Genomic DNA, 15944 nt, shown 5'->3' with positions numbered 1-15944 from the left:
ATTTCTTCATTTCTCTGCTGTCATTTTCTTGACTAGCAATCTCTACAACTTCATCTTTCCCTTACTTTGCTGATCATCTTTAATTGCCCTGTAATAGTCTCATCTCTCTCTGGACAGGACTTCATTGAGTTTTTCACAGAAAAACACACAATGTGTGCTGTATATCCCCCACTACCCACATTCTCTATTATGGTCACTTTCCTCTACATCTCCTCTTTCAGCATTCCACCTCAGCCGTCTGAAAACCATGAACAACACTCAGAATTTATAAATTTTACTCAAATTGTTCCTTTTAGGCAGGATTATCCAGATTCTGCATCCTCAAACTCTGTACTCAAACATTTCAAGTGTTATTCATTACACTGTAGAATCATCACTCTAATGAATTCAAAGTAGAAAGCAAGACTTAAAGCTGAAAGTCTAAACTCATCCATAGCAGTTGACAATATTTTGCCCCTTTTCTTGCTTCAGGCATTTCTCTTCTCACTTTTCATCCAACTTGTGGGGCTTTTTAAAGATTTAATTATCTCTCTCGGAGTGACAATGACAAGAATTGCAGTAACTGTTCTGTCTCTCTTGCTTTTGTTTGTTTATGTCCTTCAGACTATAAACAATCCAGGCCAGTGTAATCCTTCTTGCAGTGCTGTGGGATAGGAGACACAGCGCTCCTAACCCCAGCAAAACATTCATATTGAAAGGAGAATTTTCTTTAACTGGATCCCAATGAATATAAATAGCCTCTGTGTTATTCTTCTCTTTTACACAACACAATGTGAGGGATGCAATTTTTAGAGATGGAACTTCAATCTGGCAGCAGGGGTGGGAGAAATTCCCTCAAGAGTGTTTCCTTGTGCTCTGGTGCTTCCCAAACCCCCTCATTCCCCATGTTTCTATTAGATGCTGTTTGGAGTTGCAGCAATTTTAGCTGGCAAAATGATAAGGAAAAGTGTCCCATTGCCTGTCTCAGGGTCAGCAGGACTGACCAGGCTCATGAGTTTGTCTCTGAGAGAGATGGACATGCTGAGCTCCCCGCCAGCTCACCCCAGAGCGCTGTCACCAGAGTCTCGTCCCCTCAGCAGTGTCACCATGGGGGACACCGAGACTGTGCTGAGGGGACACCACCAGGCACTCCTGGGCACACCTGGAGACCATCCCCACGTCCTCTCACTGAGGGGTCTGGGGTCACACAGGGGACTCTGTCTGGGGACACCGAGGGGACACAGTCTGGTGCACCAGAGTATTAAAAAAGACGTTCAGTTATTCGAGAGCATCCAAAGGAGGCCACGAGGATGGTGAATGAGGAGATGAGTGAGTGAGTGAGTGAGTGAGTGAGTGAGTGAGTGAGTGAGTGAGTGAGTGAGTGGTTTAGGGCACTTGGTCAGTTCAGCCTGCCGGAGACTCTGGGGAGAGCTCATAGCAATCTTCAGCATCCTCATGGGGGGAAGCGAGGGGCCAGTACCGATCTCTGCTCTGTGGGGACAGGGACAGGACCTGAGGGAACGGCAGAGAGCTGTGTCAGGAGAGGCTGAGGCTGGATATCGGGAAAAGGTTGTTCACGTAGACGCTGGGCATTGAACAGACTCCACAGGGCAGTGGGCACAGCACCAAGCCTGACAGGGTTCAGGGAGTGTTTGGAAAATGTTCTCGGACACACGGAGTGATGCTCAGGGTGTGGTGTGGATTGCCGGGAGCTGGGTACGCTCAGACACACGGTGTGGGGTGCGGGGCCGGGGTGGGTTCCATGGTCCCCGTGGGTCCCTTCCCTGTCTGTGACCCCAAGTCTCCCAGCCCCCTCCGCTCCCGAGACAGAGCGCGCCAACTACAATTCCCACCCTGCCCCGCGCCGCGCGGCTCGGCGCCGCCGACTACACATCCCGGCATTCCACGGGGGCTCCTCGCTCTCGCGAGACTGAAGGGCGCCCCGGCAGCGCAGTCGCGAGAGCGGCGGGCCCGGAAGCTCCACGTCGGAGATCGGACCGGGCGGCGGGGCCGGAGCGGGGCCGGGGCAGCACCGGGGCGGCATCTCGGCACAGTGGGGCCATGGTAAGCGACTGCCGGGGTCCCGGGGGAGCCTCGGCCCCTCTGCGGGAGAGTGACCATCCCGGCTGGCCGCGGCGATCGCGGACCGAGGGCAGGAGGGGCCGGGGCCGGGGCGCGGCGCTGCCCGTGGCTGTCCCTCAGCCCCCCCGAGCGGCTGTACCAGGGGTCGGGGGGTGTGTCGCACCCTCGGACAAGCCATTCCCGGCCCTCGGGAGCTGCAGATCCCAGAGGTTCCAGGGTTAAGCGCGGAATCAGGTGTAGCTGTGCCTGCCTTCCTGGTGTTTGTAGCAGGAGAAGTGAACCCCAAATTCATGTCTACGTCCTGTGTCATGTCTGTGGTACAGGTGCTACATGATAACCAGGTATTTTTTTCTCCTCGCAGTGTCTAGCATAAGTAACTGCAGGTTTTGTTAATACTTGCAGTGTTCTTTGATCAGCCATTGTCCACTAGGTTCTCCGAGATAAAAGCAGCATTAAATGATCTCACATGAGTGTCTAAATGAATCCACAATGCCTCGAATGTCTTAGAAAATCACTTTGCTGGAATTCGTGCCTTTTGAATAGTCTGGCTTTACACTGCCAGTGATGGAAGTGGAAGGTCAGACCCTTCTTTATTAGGGGAAGACTTTTCCCTCTTCTCAGTTTCTACAAGACAGTGTTCCATTCTAAAACGTAATTTTGGCATTATAAATGGAAGTAAATTTATAACAAGCAAATGTTGTGCTCTGTTGTGGTAACTGACTTTTCTTTCTGGATTCCCCAGTGAAGTAGCAGGAAGATAACATTGTAATATTTGTATTAGGAGTAAGTTCTCTTTGCTTTGCTTTCATAGTTCAGGGACACCAGGAAGATGTGTGGTGCATTTTTAATTTTATTTTTTTTTTGACTCTGCTGAAGATATCTTTTATAGTACGAAAAAAATCTGAATTTCACAGAATTAAATTAAACAGAGCCATTACCATTGGTGATCCTTCCTACAAAAACAGACACACAGGTGGATGGAAAAGAGTAGTGACCTTCTGTCTGCCTGAACAGCGGGATTGGATCCTTTTATTCTGAGAGCAAACTGCGGCTTTACTTTTCCCTTTCGTGTGCCAGTTTGCTGTTAAGTGACCTGTATTTCCACTTTTCCCTCAGCCTCTGCGACTGGACATCAAGCGGAAGCTGACGGCGCGCTCTGACCGGGTGAAGAGCGTGGACCTGCACCCCACGGAGCCATGGATGCTGGCCAGCCTCTACAACGGCAGTGTCTGTGTTTGGAACCACGAAACACAGGTGATTCTTAGCTGGGCCTTACTGTCACGTGTTCATAGCTGACATGTGTGGATCTGCTGTGGGAAAATTGGATTTGTACAGAGCCTTCAGTCACTGCTGCTAACTGACTATGCTCTCCTCTGTCTGAGTACAGCAGTCACTGGATCAGACAAGGAAGTGACATAGTGGATACTGTTAACAAAGTAGAGCTAATTTCAAAATTGATAATTTCTCTAGTGCTATGAACTTAACTGTTTTTATTTTCAGACTCTGGTGAAGAATTTTGAAGTGTGTGACCTGCCTGTGAGAGCTGCCAAGTTCGTGGCAAGGAAGAACTGGGTTGTTACTGGAGCTGTAAGCTGTTCTCCTCTTGTGATTTCCTAGGCAGCTGCACTTTCTGTGATTAATTTTCATGCCATTACCTTTTGCATCACATAATAATCTGATCTGATATGAATTTGTAGAGGAGAAGGAAATACTTCACTACATTTTCCCGGAAGTTTTCTCCTTTAAGGAAACTTAGAAGCTTAAACTTTTCATTTCCAAAGAGAGCAACCTGCTAAGGTGACTGACTGCAGGTAATGCCATGTAGATGGAGTTTAGCTTTTACTGCCAGCTGGAACATACTCAGCACACAGTTCTGATGCAGTATCATGGGTGCTACTTTAGCTAAGATGAAACTATTGACAATTCTAGGTAAGGTGAATTAGAAATTGCTTTTTACTTTTGTTCTTGGTTATATTAAAAATGTTTTTTTTGTTTTGCTCACCACTAGAAAAAAATGTCTGCTTTTAACCAGTGAATCTACCTTGAGAGGAATAGTTGTATTCTGATATTGGTAACACATTTTTCTTTATGAAGTGAATATTTTTTGGCTAAATTAAGGTAATGCCTAAATATTTTTGCTCGACTTTTCAATTTCCTAGTCCTCAGGCCTGTACATGGAGTAGAAATTTATTTTCATTTCATTACCTTATGCTGCCATGACTTGTTACTTGTAAAAATGAAAATTTGGTAATTTTTTTCCATTTCATAAATGACTTGGAACAGCAAAATGTGTAATTTATAGCCTTCTGAATCCAAGTATAATTTGTATCATTAGCAAGCAAAATTCCTTAAATATTTTATTGGCTTCAGTGTTGGAATGTTTTTTCCTAGCTCCCCTGCATTGCATAGAAGGTGCAGTGCACAAGAGACTTATTTTCATGTGGCTTTTCCTCCCTCTCCCAGGATGACATGCAGATCAGAGTTTTTAATTACAACACCCTGGAAAGAGTTCACATGTTTGAGGCCCATTCCGACTACATCCGATGCATTGCCGTGCACCCCACACAGCCCTTCATCCTCACAAGCAGTGGTGAGAGTCCTTTGGGATGTTTTCTGTGCAGTGAGGACCTTCAGGTCTTCTTGGGAAGACTCAGGCTTCCTTGAGAAAGTAGCCAGTGTGACAGTTGTCATTTTGTTGTTTCTTGATAGGTGTATTCATGTTTATTTAATGGAATAGCAACTGCACTTAAAATCTAATGGCTTGTGTTCTTGTCAGAGAAGAACAAAGAACCTTCTCTCTTAATATCTGCCAGAGGAAGCATTCATAAATGTGCTAACTAGTGTGGCAAACTCTCAAATAACAGCTCAGGTTATGTTTTTTAAAAAATTTCATTGTGGTTTAGAGTAAGTTTTTAGCTGGGAATCCAGTCTGTTGAAAGCAATAGACAACTTTCACCTGTGCTCCTTCTGCAAGGACTGGTAACCCTATAGATGCAAAGAGATTATTAGCAGTGCCTCCTTTCCAGCCTGTAACAAGTTCTGGAGGATTATGCAGTTTAAGGAGGTAGTTATCACCCACTGAAGCTTGGTTGTTTGTGGTTTTTTGCAGATGACATGCTGATCAAACTCTGGGACTGGGATAAGAAATGGTCTTGTTCTCAGGTGTTCGAAGGACACACCCATTATGTCATGCAGATTGTCATAAACCCAAAAGACAATAACCAGTTTGCCAGTGCCTCTTTGGATAGAACAATTAAGGTAGAGAAACTATATTTGGGTTTTTTGGTCATTAAGTGATTATCAGTGTATACAAACCATAATCCTGTATGGATGATGGGTCAGTATTCTTAAAAGCAGATGCAGTAATAGAATTTTGACTGAACAAAGGCCTGGACATTAGTTCTGGCACCCGCTAAGTAATTCAGTAAATTTACCAGATTACCTGTTTGTAGTTCTTTAAACTCTTTTAAGTGCTGTATCTCCATTTGGACTACACAGAAATATGGGAGAGGAGTAATGCTTTTACTGTCAGTGAGTGATTTGAGAGTATTGAAACTGGACTGTGGAAAAAGACTTTAACTGTGCGTTAAAAAGAAAAAACTATACCCTGGTAAAGGCTTCTCTCCCATTGCTTTCATGTCTTTGGCTGTCTGTGCATGGAATTGTTTCCAGAGATGCCTTCAGCCTTCTCATTGTCTCATTTGCTGTGTAGCTGCTAATAAATATCTGTGACTACAGGCTTGCAGCCACTGAGCAGTGACACCTCCTCATATTTCCTGAACACTATCAGAATAATGGCTGTAAAAAGCCAGCACTGATTTCGTATGGCCACAGATGTTGAGATCAGGTGCACGTAAACATTGATTTGATGTGATAAACATGGGAAAACACCAGTGTATCTACACTTGACTTGTTTCATTTTGTATCCTCATTTAACATGAGATTTGATATCCTTTAGCGTAGCTGGAAAATTTAAAATTTAGGACATGGAGGAAACTCATGTATAATAACAATTAACCAGTTAATTTTATAAACAGATACTAGTTCTTAAAAGCAGTGCTTTATATGGTTTCATGTCCTTAAAAAAAAGTTTAAAGCAACCAATTTCGTTGCTAAAAGGTATGAGCAGGACATGGGCAATTCAGCATGTTATTTATGTTTATCTGGGAAAGGACTGGTAGTTTGCTGGGCAGATGTTGAGGTTTTTCACCTAAGAAAACAACTGTGTCTTGGGAATTCTGTGTTCTTTCTCTTTGGACTTATGAGGTACTTCTGGATACGTGTTGTGTTTGCCAAGGGTGACCTGGACACAGAAGATTGCTGAGTACAGGTGGTTGTGTTTTGTTGGTCAGGTGTGGCAGCTTGGATCATCCTCTCCCAACTTCACCTTGGAAGGCCATGAGAAAGGAGTGAACTGCATTGACTATTACAGTGGTGGGGACAAGCCATACCTCATTTCTGGGGCAGATGACCGCCTGGTGAAGATCTGGGACTACCAGGTGTGTGCTCAGCTCTTCAGGAGCCTTTGTGCAGGCTGCCACGTTTGGTATAAAGTCTCTGTTGTTAGATTATTTTCCTGTGACAAATTGATTCCCTGCCTTTTAGGTCTCATTTTTGGATTAAACTGTTCCTCTTCTATGTTCAAGTGTAAATATTGCTCATGTGTCAACTTTTTCTATCCTTCCACCTCTCTTTTTTTTTCTTCATTCTTTATATCTTCCCCCCCTCCCGTTTAATCCATGCACACTGGCACAGTCCCATGTGTTGCGTGCACACACATGCAGTGCTTCTACCCCCAAAGAGGGCAGGAGTGATGAGGTGCCCTGCTCAAGTGCTTCTCCGGAAAGAGAGATCTAATCCAGGGCTTTCAGTTATGGTGCTGAATCCTAGAACTCCTGACTTCTTCCTGTGTACAAGTGTCTGAATAGCCAGAAGGGCAAGACAGAAATCGTTAGGTCGTACTTTCTGGTCATTAAAATTTATCGCTCCAGAGTAAATCCTAGCCCAAAAGCTGAAGCTGGAACTGTTAATTTAAGCATTCAGTGCAATCATGAATATTACACAACAGGGCTTGGGATTTTGCCACCATGTGCAGCTGGAGACACTATACATGCTCCAGTCTTAGTTACCTCAAGCAGAGTAGCCTCTCTTTCACAACTGTGTGAATGAACATTCTTACCAAAGACCTAAATTAGCTGTTTTCACCTGTAATGCAATGTTTGATTATGATTTTTTTTGCAGTGAACTCAGTTTTCTATCTTGCTTTAATCTGCTGTGCTGTACAGCTCTGAGAAAGTGTATTTTCTAGTCACCAACACATCTGAAAAGAGGGAAACACCTCTGTAAAGGGAAATAAGTATTTTTTTCTGTGCAGGAGGTACAACTCAATACAATTACAGTTTTTAATAGCTTACTGCTGTTGTTTGAATACCTTGCAAATGTGAGAAATCTAGAGAATTTTCAGATCTATTTTGGATTTGGGGGAGATGTTTTTTAAGAAATAAGGGTTAAAATTGTTCTCTCTTTCTTTCAGAATAAAACCTGTGTCCAGACACTGGAAGGCCACGCTCAGAACGTGTCGTGTGTCAGCTTCCATCCAGAGCTGCCCATCATCATCACCGGCTCTGAGGATGGTAACTTTGGGTTTTCTGGTGTAGGAAGGACAGGAAAAGAGCTGAGGGGAGAGCTCTCGTGGTGGTGTGGCTACAGCCCCCACAATGAGGTGAAAGGATCTGTCCCTGTTTTTCCCCAGGCACAGTGCGGATCTGGCACTCCAGCACTTACCGCCTGGAGAGCACCCTGAACTATGGCATGGAGAGGGTGTGGTGTGTGGCCAGCCTGAGGGGCTCCAACAACGTGGCTTTGGGATATGATGAAGGCAGCATTATTGTTAAGGTACACTTCATGGTTTGAAGCGAGAAATCATGATTCATTGCTGTCCTATGTGCAGAACAACTGGTTTCTGAATCTGGGATAATACATAAAGTACTGAAATTTTGGCATTTTAATTGGCATTTTTTGGTAGAGATTGGCTATTTCACATGATATTTTCAACTGAAAAGAAAATCAAAAATGTATTTTTTCCATAGCCTAACTTCTTTCTTACTTTCTAGCTTGGTCGCGAAGAACCTGCCATGTCCATGGATGCAAACGGAAAAATTATTTGGGCTAAACATTCTGAAGTCCAACAGGCTAACTTGAAAGCAATGGGAGATGCTGAAATCAAAGATGGAGAGAGGTTGCCACTGGCTGTGAAGGACATGGGCAGCTGTGAAATCTATCCTCAGACAATCCAGCACAACCCTAATGGACGGTAACACATTCCTTTTATTATTTCTCTTGAACTGTTTGGGGTATTTTTGTTAACTGGCTTAAATAAAAGGGATCCAAGGTACTGGAGCTATTCAGTGGAGACAGAAGGATCATGATTCAGGAAGGAAATAGAGTTCCATGACATTTTAGGAATATATAATGCTCCTGCTTTGTGTTTGCAGTGATTACCTTGGGCATGAGAGCCTTTACAGATAATTTGCCTTCTTGCTGCTGCCTGTGAAACTGAGCTCAGATCTCTGACAAGTTCCTCTCTCTCCTGCCCCAGGTTTGTGGTGGTGTGTGGTGATGGTGAATACATCATCTACACAGCCATGGCTCTGAGGAACAAGAGCTTTGGTTCTGCACAGGAGTTTGTGTGGGCACATGACTCTTCAGAGTAAGTCTTGCAAGTTTTTTCTTTTGTATTACATTTGCTGCTGCTACTTTAGTTTTCAGGCCATGGAGACCAAAACATGCATGTAAAATGAACTTTCAGTAGTTGTCCTGCTTGAAAAGTTTGGATTTTAGAAAAAAGTTTTAGGAGATAACTCAAATGCAGTTGTTTTGTAGCAGCTTACAGTTTACTAATTCACTACTTTGAAAACTGAATTGAATAATGGTTTTGTTTGTTTACAATTTAATATCTATTTAGGTATGCAATCAGAGAGAGCAACAGTGTTGTAAAGATATTTAAAAATTTCAAGGAGAAGAAGTCGTTCAAGCCTGATTTTGGAGCAGAAGGTAAGAACTTCAAAAATAGATATGTTGGTGTGGTTTTTGCACAGCGTGGGCTTCTAGCTTTATTTTCTTGCAGGCATTTACGGTGGCTTTCTGTTGGGAGTCAGATCTGTTAATGGCCTGGCATTCTATGACTGGGAGAACACAGAGCTGATTCGCAGGATTGAAATCCAGCCCAAACATGTGAGTTCTGCATGGCACTGAAGTAAACCTCTCGGGGTTTACTGATTTTTGTATTTTTTTACTAAACTGGTTTTCTTGCTTGAAGCCAAGCTGTCAGTAATAAAATAATAATTTATCTCAGTCATGTAGCAGAAAGGCAAGAAAAATTCCTGTTTGTGTTGGGTTCTCTGTCCTAAAGCTTCTAGAGCCAGTGTGTTTTATCCTTCTTTCCCACACAGTCCTTCTTAGGTTGGGGTGTGTAACATTGTGCCACTGTTAATTCTGCTGTCACAGATTTTCTGGTCTGACTCGGGTGAGCTTGTGTGCATTGCTACAGAAGAGTCATTCTTCATTCTCAAGTACCTGTCAGAAAAAGTGGCAGCAGCCCAAGAAACACATGAAGGTGTCACTGAAGATGGAATTGAAGATGCCTTTGAGGTAACCTTCTATTTAAAAAGTGGAATAAGATTAGAGATGGTAGAAGCAAGAGAGTGCAGCAAATTTAGTCCTTAACACAGTCTAATTTAAATGTTAGTTTCCAGACCATTTTTAGTATCACACATTGTGCATCTGCCTGAGGAACACTTAATCATTTTTTTGGGGATTCCTGAGGAGTATATCCCTATCTGAATCCTAGCATAACAAACCTTGATGCCTGCATTTCTCTTCATCTGTTCACTATTATTAGAGAGTTATAAAGACTATTTTTAAAACACACTTTTGGGTCATTGTTCAGTTTTTTTCCTACAATTTTCAAATTTTGAAATGTTATTCAAGTTTGAGAAATGAAAAAACATTCTGCAGTGAAATGTCAGAAATCAAAATTTCAGAAGGAACTGTTGATTGTCTTGCTTAATGCTTAACTTTGGGGCTTGTTTCCTAGATTTATAATTTGCTTTATTAAGAATTAGAGTAGCATACATGTAAAACTAAATTATCATTTATGTACTTGTAATCTATATCTAAACTTTGCAAATTGCCCAACTATTTAAGAATATGGAATTATATTTTAAATTGCAGTAGTTTTTCTGCTCTCTAGAAATACCTTTTTATGTATCTATTTAATCAAAATTTGCTTTGCAGGTTCTTGGTGAGATCCAGGAGATTGTGAAAACAGGTTTGTGGGTCGGTGACTGCTTTATTTACACTAGTTCTGTGAACAGACTCAACTACTACGTTGGAGGAGAGATTGTCACCATTGCCCACCTGGACAGGTGAGTTACTGCTTCAGTTAAAGTGTTCAAGGTGAACCCTGGCAGCTGCTGCTGTGCCCTGCTTTAGCACCAGAGGTGGGAACAAGCTGGGTGTTGCGAGGCAGCAGTGCAGTTGTGAGGGATGAGCAGTGCTGTGTGAAGGATTACATCCAGGAAAAGCAGAGTATTTGATGGCAGTATTCTTGCTACCAGAAGAACTGCTGGAATGTTTTTGTAGAGACTGTTAGTGTGGATCTGTTGAAGCTGAGTGCTCTGTGTTTTGTTTCAGAACAATGTATCTCCTGGGGTATATCCCCAAGGACAACAGGCTCTATTTGGGAGATAAAGAGCTGAACATCGTTAGTTACTCTCTGCTGGTCTCAGTGCTCGAATATCAAACTGCTGTGATGAGGAGAGATTTCGGCATGGCTGACAAAGTTCTTCCCACAATCCCAAAAGAGCAGAGAACCAGAGTTGCACATTTTCTTGAAAAACAGGCAAGAAAACTACTTCTTAGTTATTCAACTAAATAAATCAGTTTATTCATATTCTTAATTGAGTTTGCTAAGCAAAACCCAGTGATATTATTTGTGAGCAGTAACCTTCTGCTCAGAGTGCTTTTGCTAAAGTATTTAGGATTATGTTTGGCCTGACGAGTCCCAGCTTCACTGTCAGATTTTTATTTTAGGGCTTCAAGCAACAAGCTCTTGCAGTATCTACAGATCCAGAGCATCGTTTTGAACTTGCTCTTCAGCTTGGAGAATTAAAAATAGCCTATCAGCTTGCAGTGGAAGCAGAGGTAATTATATAAATTTGGGTGGTTCATACAGGATTCTGAGTATTAGCAGGACTCTGAGAGGGCCATGTCAGAAAAGGCAGTGGTATGTGGGAATGCAGTACAACTCCCTAAACACAACTGAAATGCCTCCAACTCCTTTGATGAAGTTCTTCTGCTTGTAATTCAAAGGGATCTAAGTTGTGGGATGGGGACAAAGAATGGTGTCTGCTCAGAAAGCTACAGAAACTCCTGGAGAATACAAAACTTGAGACCAGAACTAAGCCTTAATCTCCAGTACTAACAGTGAGAGGAGGAAAGACAGGGCTGAAGCCTTCAGAGCTTTGTTCCAGCCTTGGCAAACTTAGACTGCTGCACTAAAAAAACCTGACAGGCACTGATTTGTCCCATCATTATCATGCAGAGAATCATCTCATTGTTCCTGCTCTAAAATAATCAAGTTATTTAGAAGGAATGTTAAATTAGTTACAGACACAAATGCCTTTCAGCATTCTGAAGGTTAACTTGGGAGCTTGAAGAGGTTGTTAAATTTTTAGAGGTATGCCTGCCTCTCCCCTCCACATTTACTGAGAAGCTGTTCATTTTATGGAATGTTACAGCTGGGTAGGAATCTCTTAATACTCACTGTGTCGTGCTGGGAATCTGCAGTACTCACAGTACCTCAGGGGGAAGACAAGTGTAGTCAGGGGATACAACACCTTCACAAGTCAACTTAATTTTCATACTGAGTGCTCTGAAAAACCTTTAAATGCTGTTCAGAAATGTGAGTGGTTTATTTCTTTTCCTCCCTCTCCCCTTTTTGTACAATCAGTCAGAACAGAAGTGGAAGCAGCTTGCAGAACTTGCCATCAGTAAATGCCAGTTTGGCTTAGCCCAGGAGTGTCTCCACCATGCCCAGGACTATGGAGGGCTGCTGCTCCTGGCCACAGCTTCAGGGAATGCCAGCATGGTGAACAAGTTGGCCGAAGGTGCAGAAAAAGATGGCAAGAATAACGTGGCATTTATGAGCTATTTCCTGCAGGGAAAGTAAGTAGCAAATGAGCTTCTGATTGTTCTGTTCTGCTTTCTCAAGTGCTGAGACCCTCAGGTTCTTCAAGTGGTTAACTACAGCTAACTGAAAACTTCATGGAGGAAGATGGGCATAGGTGCTTCTCAGAAAAACTCATTCTGTGATGGCTGCTAGATTTAAAATCTGAAATGAAAGCACCTTAAATTAATGGAGTAGAATAAACAGCTCTTCTAATACAAGAAACTTTATTAAGTTTACTGGCTAAAATCACATCTTGAAATCTTTCAGGCTTGATTCATGTTTGGAACTCCTGATCAAAACTGGGCGTCTCCCTGAAGCTGCTTTCCTTGCACGGACATATTTGCCAAGCCAAGTTTCAAGGTAATTTCTAAGCCTAGGCAGAGATGAATTGTGTTGTCTGAATGAGCTGTCTGTAACAAATGTGGTTTGTATCTTCAGGGTTGTTAAACTCTGGCGGGAGAACCTCTCTAAAGTCAATCAGAAAGCTGCTGAGTCCCTTGCTGATCCTACAGAATATGAAAATCTTTTCCCTGGATTAAAGGAAGCTTTTGTTGCTGAAGAGTACGTTAAGCAAAGTCTTGCTGACTTGAGGCCAGCCAGGGAATACCCCCTTGTCACTGTAAGTAGAAGGTTTTACTGTTTCTAGAAGAAAAAGATTTGGTGCTGTGTGAAATCACCTCTAAGCAACTCAATGCAACACTTAAATATGTCTGGTTTTTTTACTTTTAGCCAAATGAAGAAAGAAACTTACTTGAAGAAGCGAAAGGATTTGAGCCCTCTGGAATAGTGACATCTCAGGTCAGTGAGTGATGAATCTAAGGGAGAGGTTTGTTATCTTACAGTAACATCTACCCTGGAGAATATTTCACCAGTAATGGACAAGTTATTGCTTTTCTTACCTTGACTGTAAGTGCTGCAGTTGGCTTCATTGTTCTTTTGCCTCAGATTCTTCTTAATCTACATCTGTACCTACTAACAGCTCCTTGACTGTGAAATTATTTGTGCGCTTCCTTACCGTGGGTCACCTGTTGTAGTGTAACTGTAGAGTCTTTCCATTGAATTCATCCTACAGAAAAGTAACTCCAGTTGCATTTACAAACACTGCCTCCACAGCAGCTGGTTTTCTAAAAGCTTAGTAGCTGGAAATGGAAACTCTTGCCTATTACAGCAATGATAAATGCTCTCTGTTCTCTGCTGGTGTGCTGCATGGTTATGGAAGAACACTGCTCCATAACTAACACAACTAACTGGAATCCTACTTGGGTACTTGAACATAGATTTTAATCAATATCTGAAGTAACAAACTCTTTTTTTTTTTACCACCTGAGTTGTCCAATTCTTATTAGACAGAAAGTAGGACAAGTATAAGGTATAAGCATACAGATTGAAACAAACACTTGAAGCTTTTCAGAGCATTAGGAGATGACAACTTCTAATTTTGCTCAAGTCAAATACACTTTACATTTGTATGTGAAAATCATGTGAGGGTTTCTTAAAGGCAGTGATGCTGGCACAACTCTTTGAGGCTATATAAATATCTAAAATCAAAACTGCAGTGGAAACTGAAAGAGAAACAGAAAAGCTACAACTCTCCACTGTCTGTTCATTTTTCCTCATAGGAGATGCACTACAAAACATAGTTTTGAGCATCCCTGACAGAGCAGGGAATTTAGGTTACTTTCAAGACTCTGTAGTGACTCTTTGCTTTTGTGCATCAAATTAAATACTATTAAAGCAAGATCAAACCTGTCTGCACATTTGTTAAAGAGGATAAACAACATTATCTGGGCTACCTATGAAACCAGTGAGAACTAGCCATAGAAGCTGAAAACAAAGACCTCGGTGTCTCTGCATTCAGCTCCTGATTGCAAAAACCCCAGTTGTCTCTTACAGCTGAGGCTGAATATGGGATGTTTTATAGGAGATAAACTAATTCTATAATTAAATAAAGTTAATTGAATAGTACTATTCCTTCAGTAATAGTACTGACTGATGAATTATCTGAACGTAAAACTTGTGCAGCAGTGAAGCGAGAAGATGGAGTGTTAAACCATTACAGGAATTGGAGCACGAAGCCCAGCAACTACTAAAATTTACTATCAATCTCAATTAACTTAGTCTCTCCTGCTGAGGATTTTGAAAATTACTAACAGCACTTCAGTATTTAAAATGAAGTGATAATTTCTGAAGGTTCTGATTTTATCAGTTCCATCATCAACTGCTTCAAATATACTGGGGAGGGAAATAGTCTCCAGTGGAGTGAGGACTAGAATCTTTTCTGACAGTGAAGATGTGGCTCAAGAATAACTGAGGGAAGCTGAAAGAGAACCATTGGGAAAGGGGCATTAGAGGTCTGCTGTTGTTTACCTGCTTTTGTTGAAAGAATTCAAATTGAAAAAAACTAAAGGAATTTCTTTGCTATTAGAAGAAGGCTGAAGAACTAGTTCCTTCTCCTAAACAAGAAGTGATGAAGACAGTTGTGCAGAATTCTGATAACCTTCCAGCAAGAGAGCAAAAGGTACCCAAACAGTTCTATGAGGGGAAGTATAAGCACTCAAATAATTTTACATTAAAGACTTTAATGAGTGTGATTTAACCAAGGTACTGCAAACATGAGTCTGGCAGTCCCACAGCAGTGTTGAGAGCCCTGCCCTGTGGGTGCAGACCCTGCACACAGTAACAATTCAGCAGGTGGGGGGGACAAGGAGAGTTCAAACCCAGCTGCTCAGAACACGGTGAAAAGCTGCACTGCTGGAAGAGGTTTCCTCACCAAGCAGGCAGCTGCTCTCCAGCTTCCTTTAGCATTCATGTTCCTCATGAGGCCTTAGCTGGGTGCAGATCCATCCATCCCATAAGCTGCCTCACATGTAGCCACTGAGGTATCCTCCTCATCCAGTCTTTTCTCTCCCTAGACATTGCTGGACTTGGAAGATGACTTAGATAACTTGGATCTGGAGGATATTGATACCACAGATATCAATCTGGATGAAGAGATCTTAGATGAGTGAACATCTTTTTTTTAGATGACCACATCAGGAAATAATTTGGTCAAAAGCCAGAGGAATGAAGTTCTGTGGACTATGTGCTCCAAGTTATTTTGATTTTTATATCACAAGTGGACCATGTACATGTAGAAGGAAGTACAGAGTCAGCAACTGTACAGAGAATCAGCTTCCAGTATGTTGAAATTGAAGATGTAGGCCTGCTCCAGAACATAATAAAAAATGTTTTCATTTATCAAGCAATTTAATAAATCCTTTTAAAGATTCTGCTCCTCAGGTCTCCATTTACTAGTAATATTTACTAAGCATAGTAGAATTCTTAAGAAGAACTCAGCTTCCATAGTGTATATTCCAAATCTGTGAAATGGGAGCAGTGGCTGAAAAACAGTATTTTAACCTGACTTATCTCAGAATCTACACTGAGGTATGTGGTTATGTTTTCACTGTACTGCCATCTAGCACTGGTACCCATCACTATCAGCTCAGTTACTCCTTCAGACACTACTTCTAACTAAACGCTCCAATAGACCAGTGATAAAGCTTAAGGGTTAGAAGTGGTGTTTGTTACACCCTTTCCTAAATGACGCTGCCAGACCCTACCTCAATAACCAAAATGAATTGTGGGCAATTCCTTAAATTCAAGATGGAAC

The 15944-nt window shown here is 42.2% G+C and overlaps 1 protein-coding gene across 2 annotated transcripts; it reads left to right on the top strand.

Annotated features, from left to right (window-relative positions):
• The first annotated feature begins 1938 nt into the window (after nt 1-1938).
• On the top strand, nt 1939-15561 carry COPB2 (COPI coat complex subunit beta 2). 2 transcript variants are annotated; one of them, XM_083868785.1, is made up of 22 exons: nt 1939-2043; nt 3178-3315; nt 3562-3648; nt 4525-4651; nt 5171-5319; nt 6414-6560; nt 7595-7694; nt 7814-7956; nt 8175-8374; nt 8660-8770; nt 9026-9114; nt 9188-9294; nt 9568-9711; nt 10357-10487; nt 10756-10963; nt 11155-11265; nt 12074-12288; nt 12560-12652; nt 12731-12911; nt 13022-13090; nt 14721-14810; nt 15205-15561. In XM_083868785.1, the coding sequence occupies exons 1-22, from the start codon at nt 2041-2043 to the stop codon at nt 15298-15300; spliced, it is 2739 nt and encodes a 912-aa protein (XP_083724911.1). In that variant the 5' UTR covers nt 1939-2040; the 3' UTR covers nt 15301-15561. The 2 variants fall into 2 exon arrangements, with proteins under 2 accessions (XP_083724911.1, XP_083724910.1); XM_083868784.1 differs by having other exon boundaries at nt 14718-14810.
• Nucleotides 15562-15944: the final 383 nt, after the last annotated feature.

Source organism: Zosterops lateralis, assembly GCF_965231275.1.
Source record: "Zosterops lateralis genome assembly, chromosome: 10".
NCBI classification, from domain to species: domain Eukaryota; kingdom Metazoa; phylum Chordata; class Aves; order Passeriformes; family Zosteropidae; genus Zosterops; species Zosterops lateralis.
This window is presented reverse-complemented; position numbering and strand designations above follow the sequence as displayed.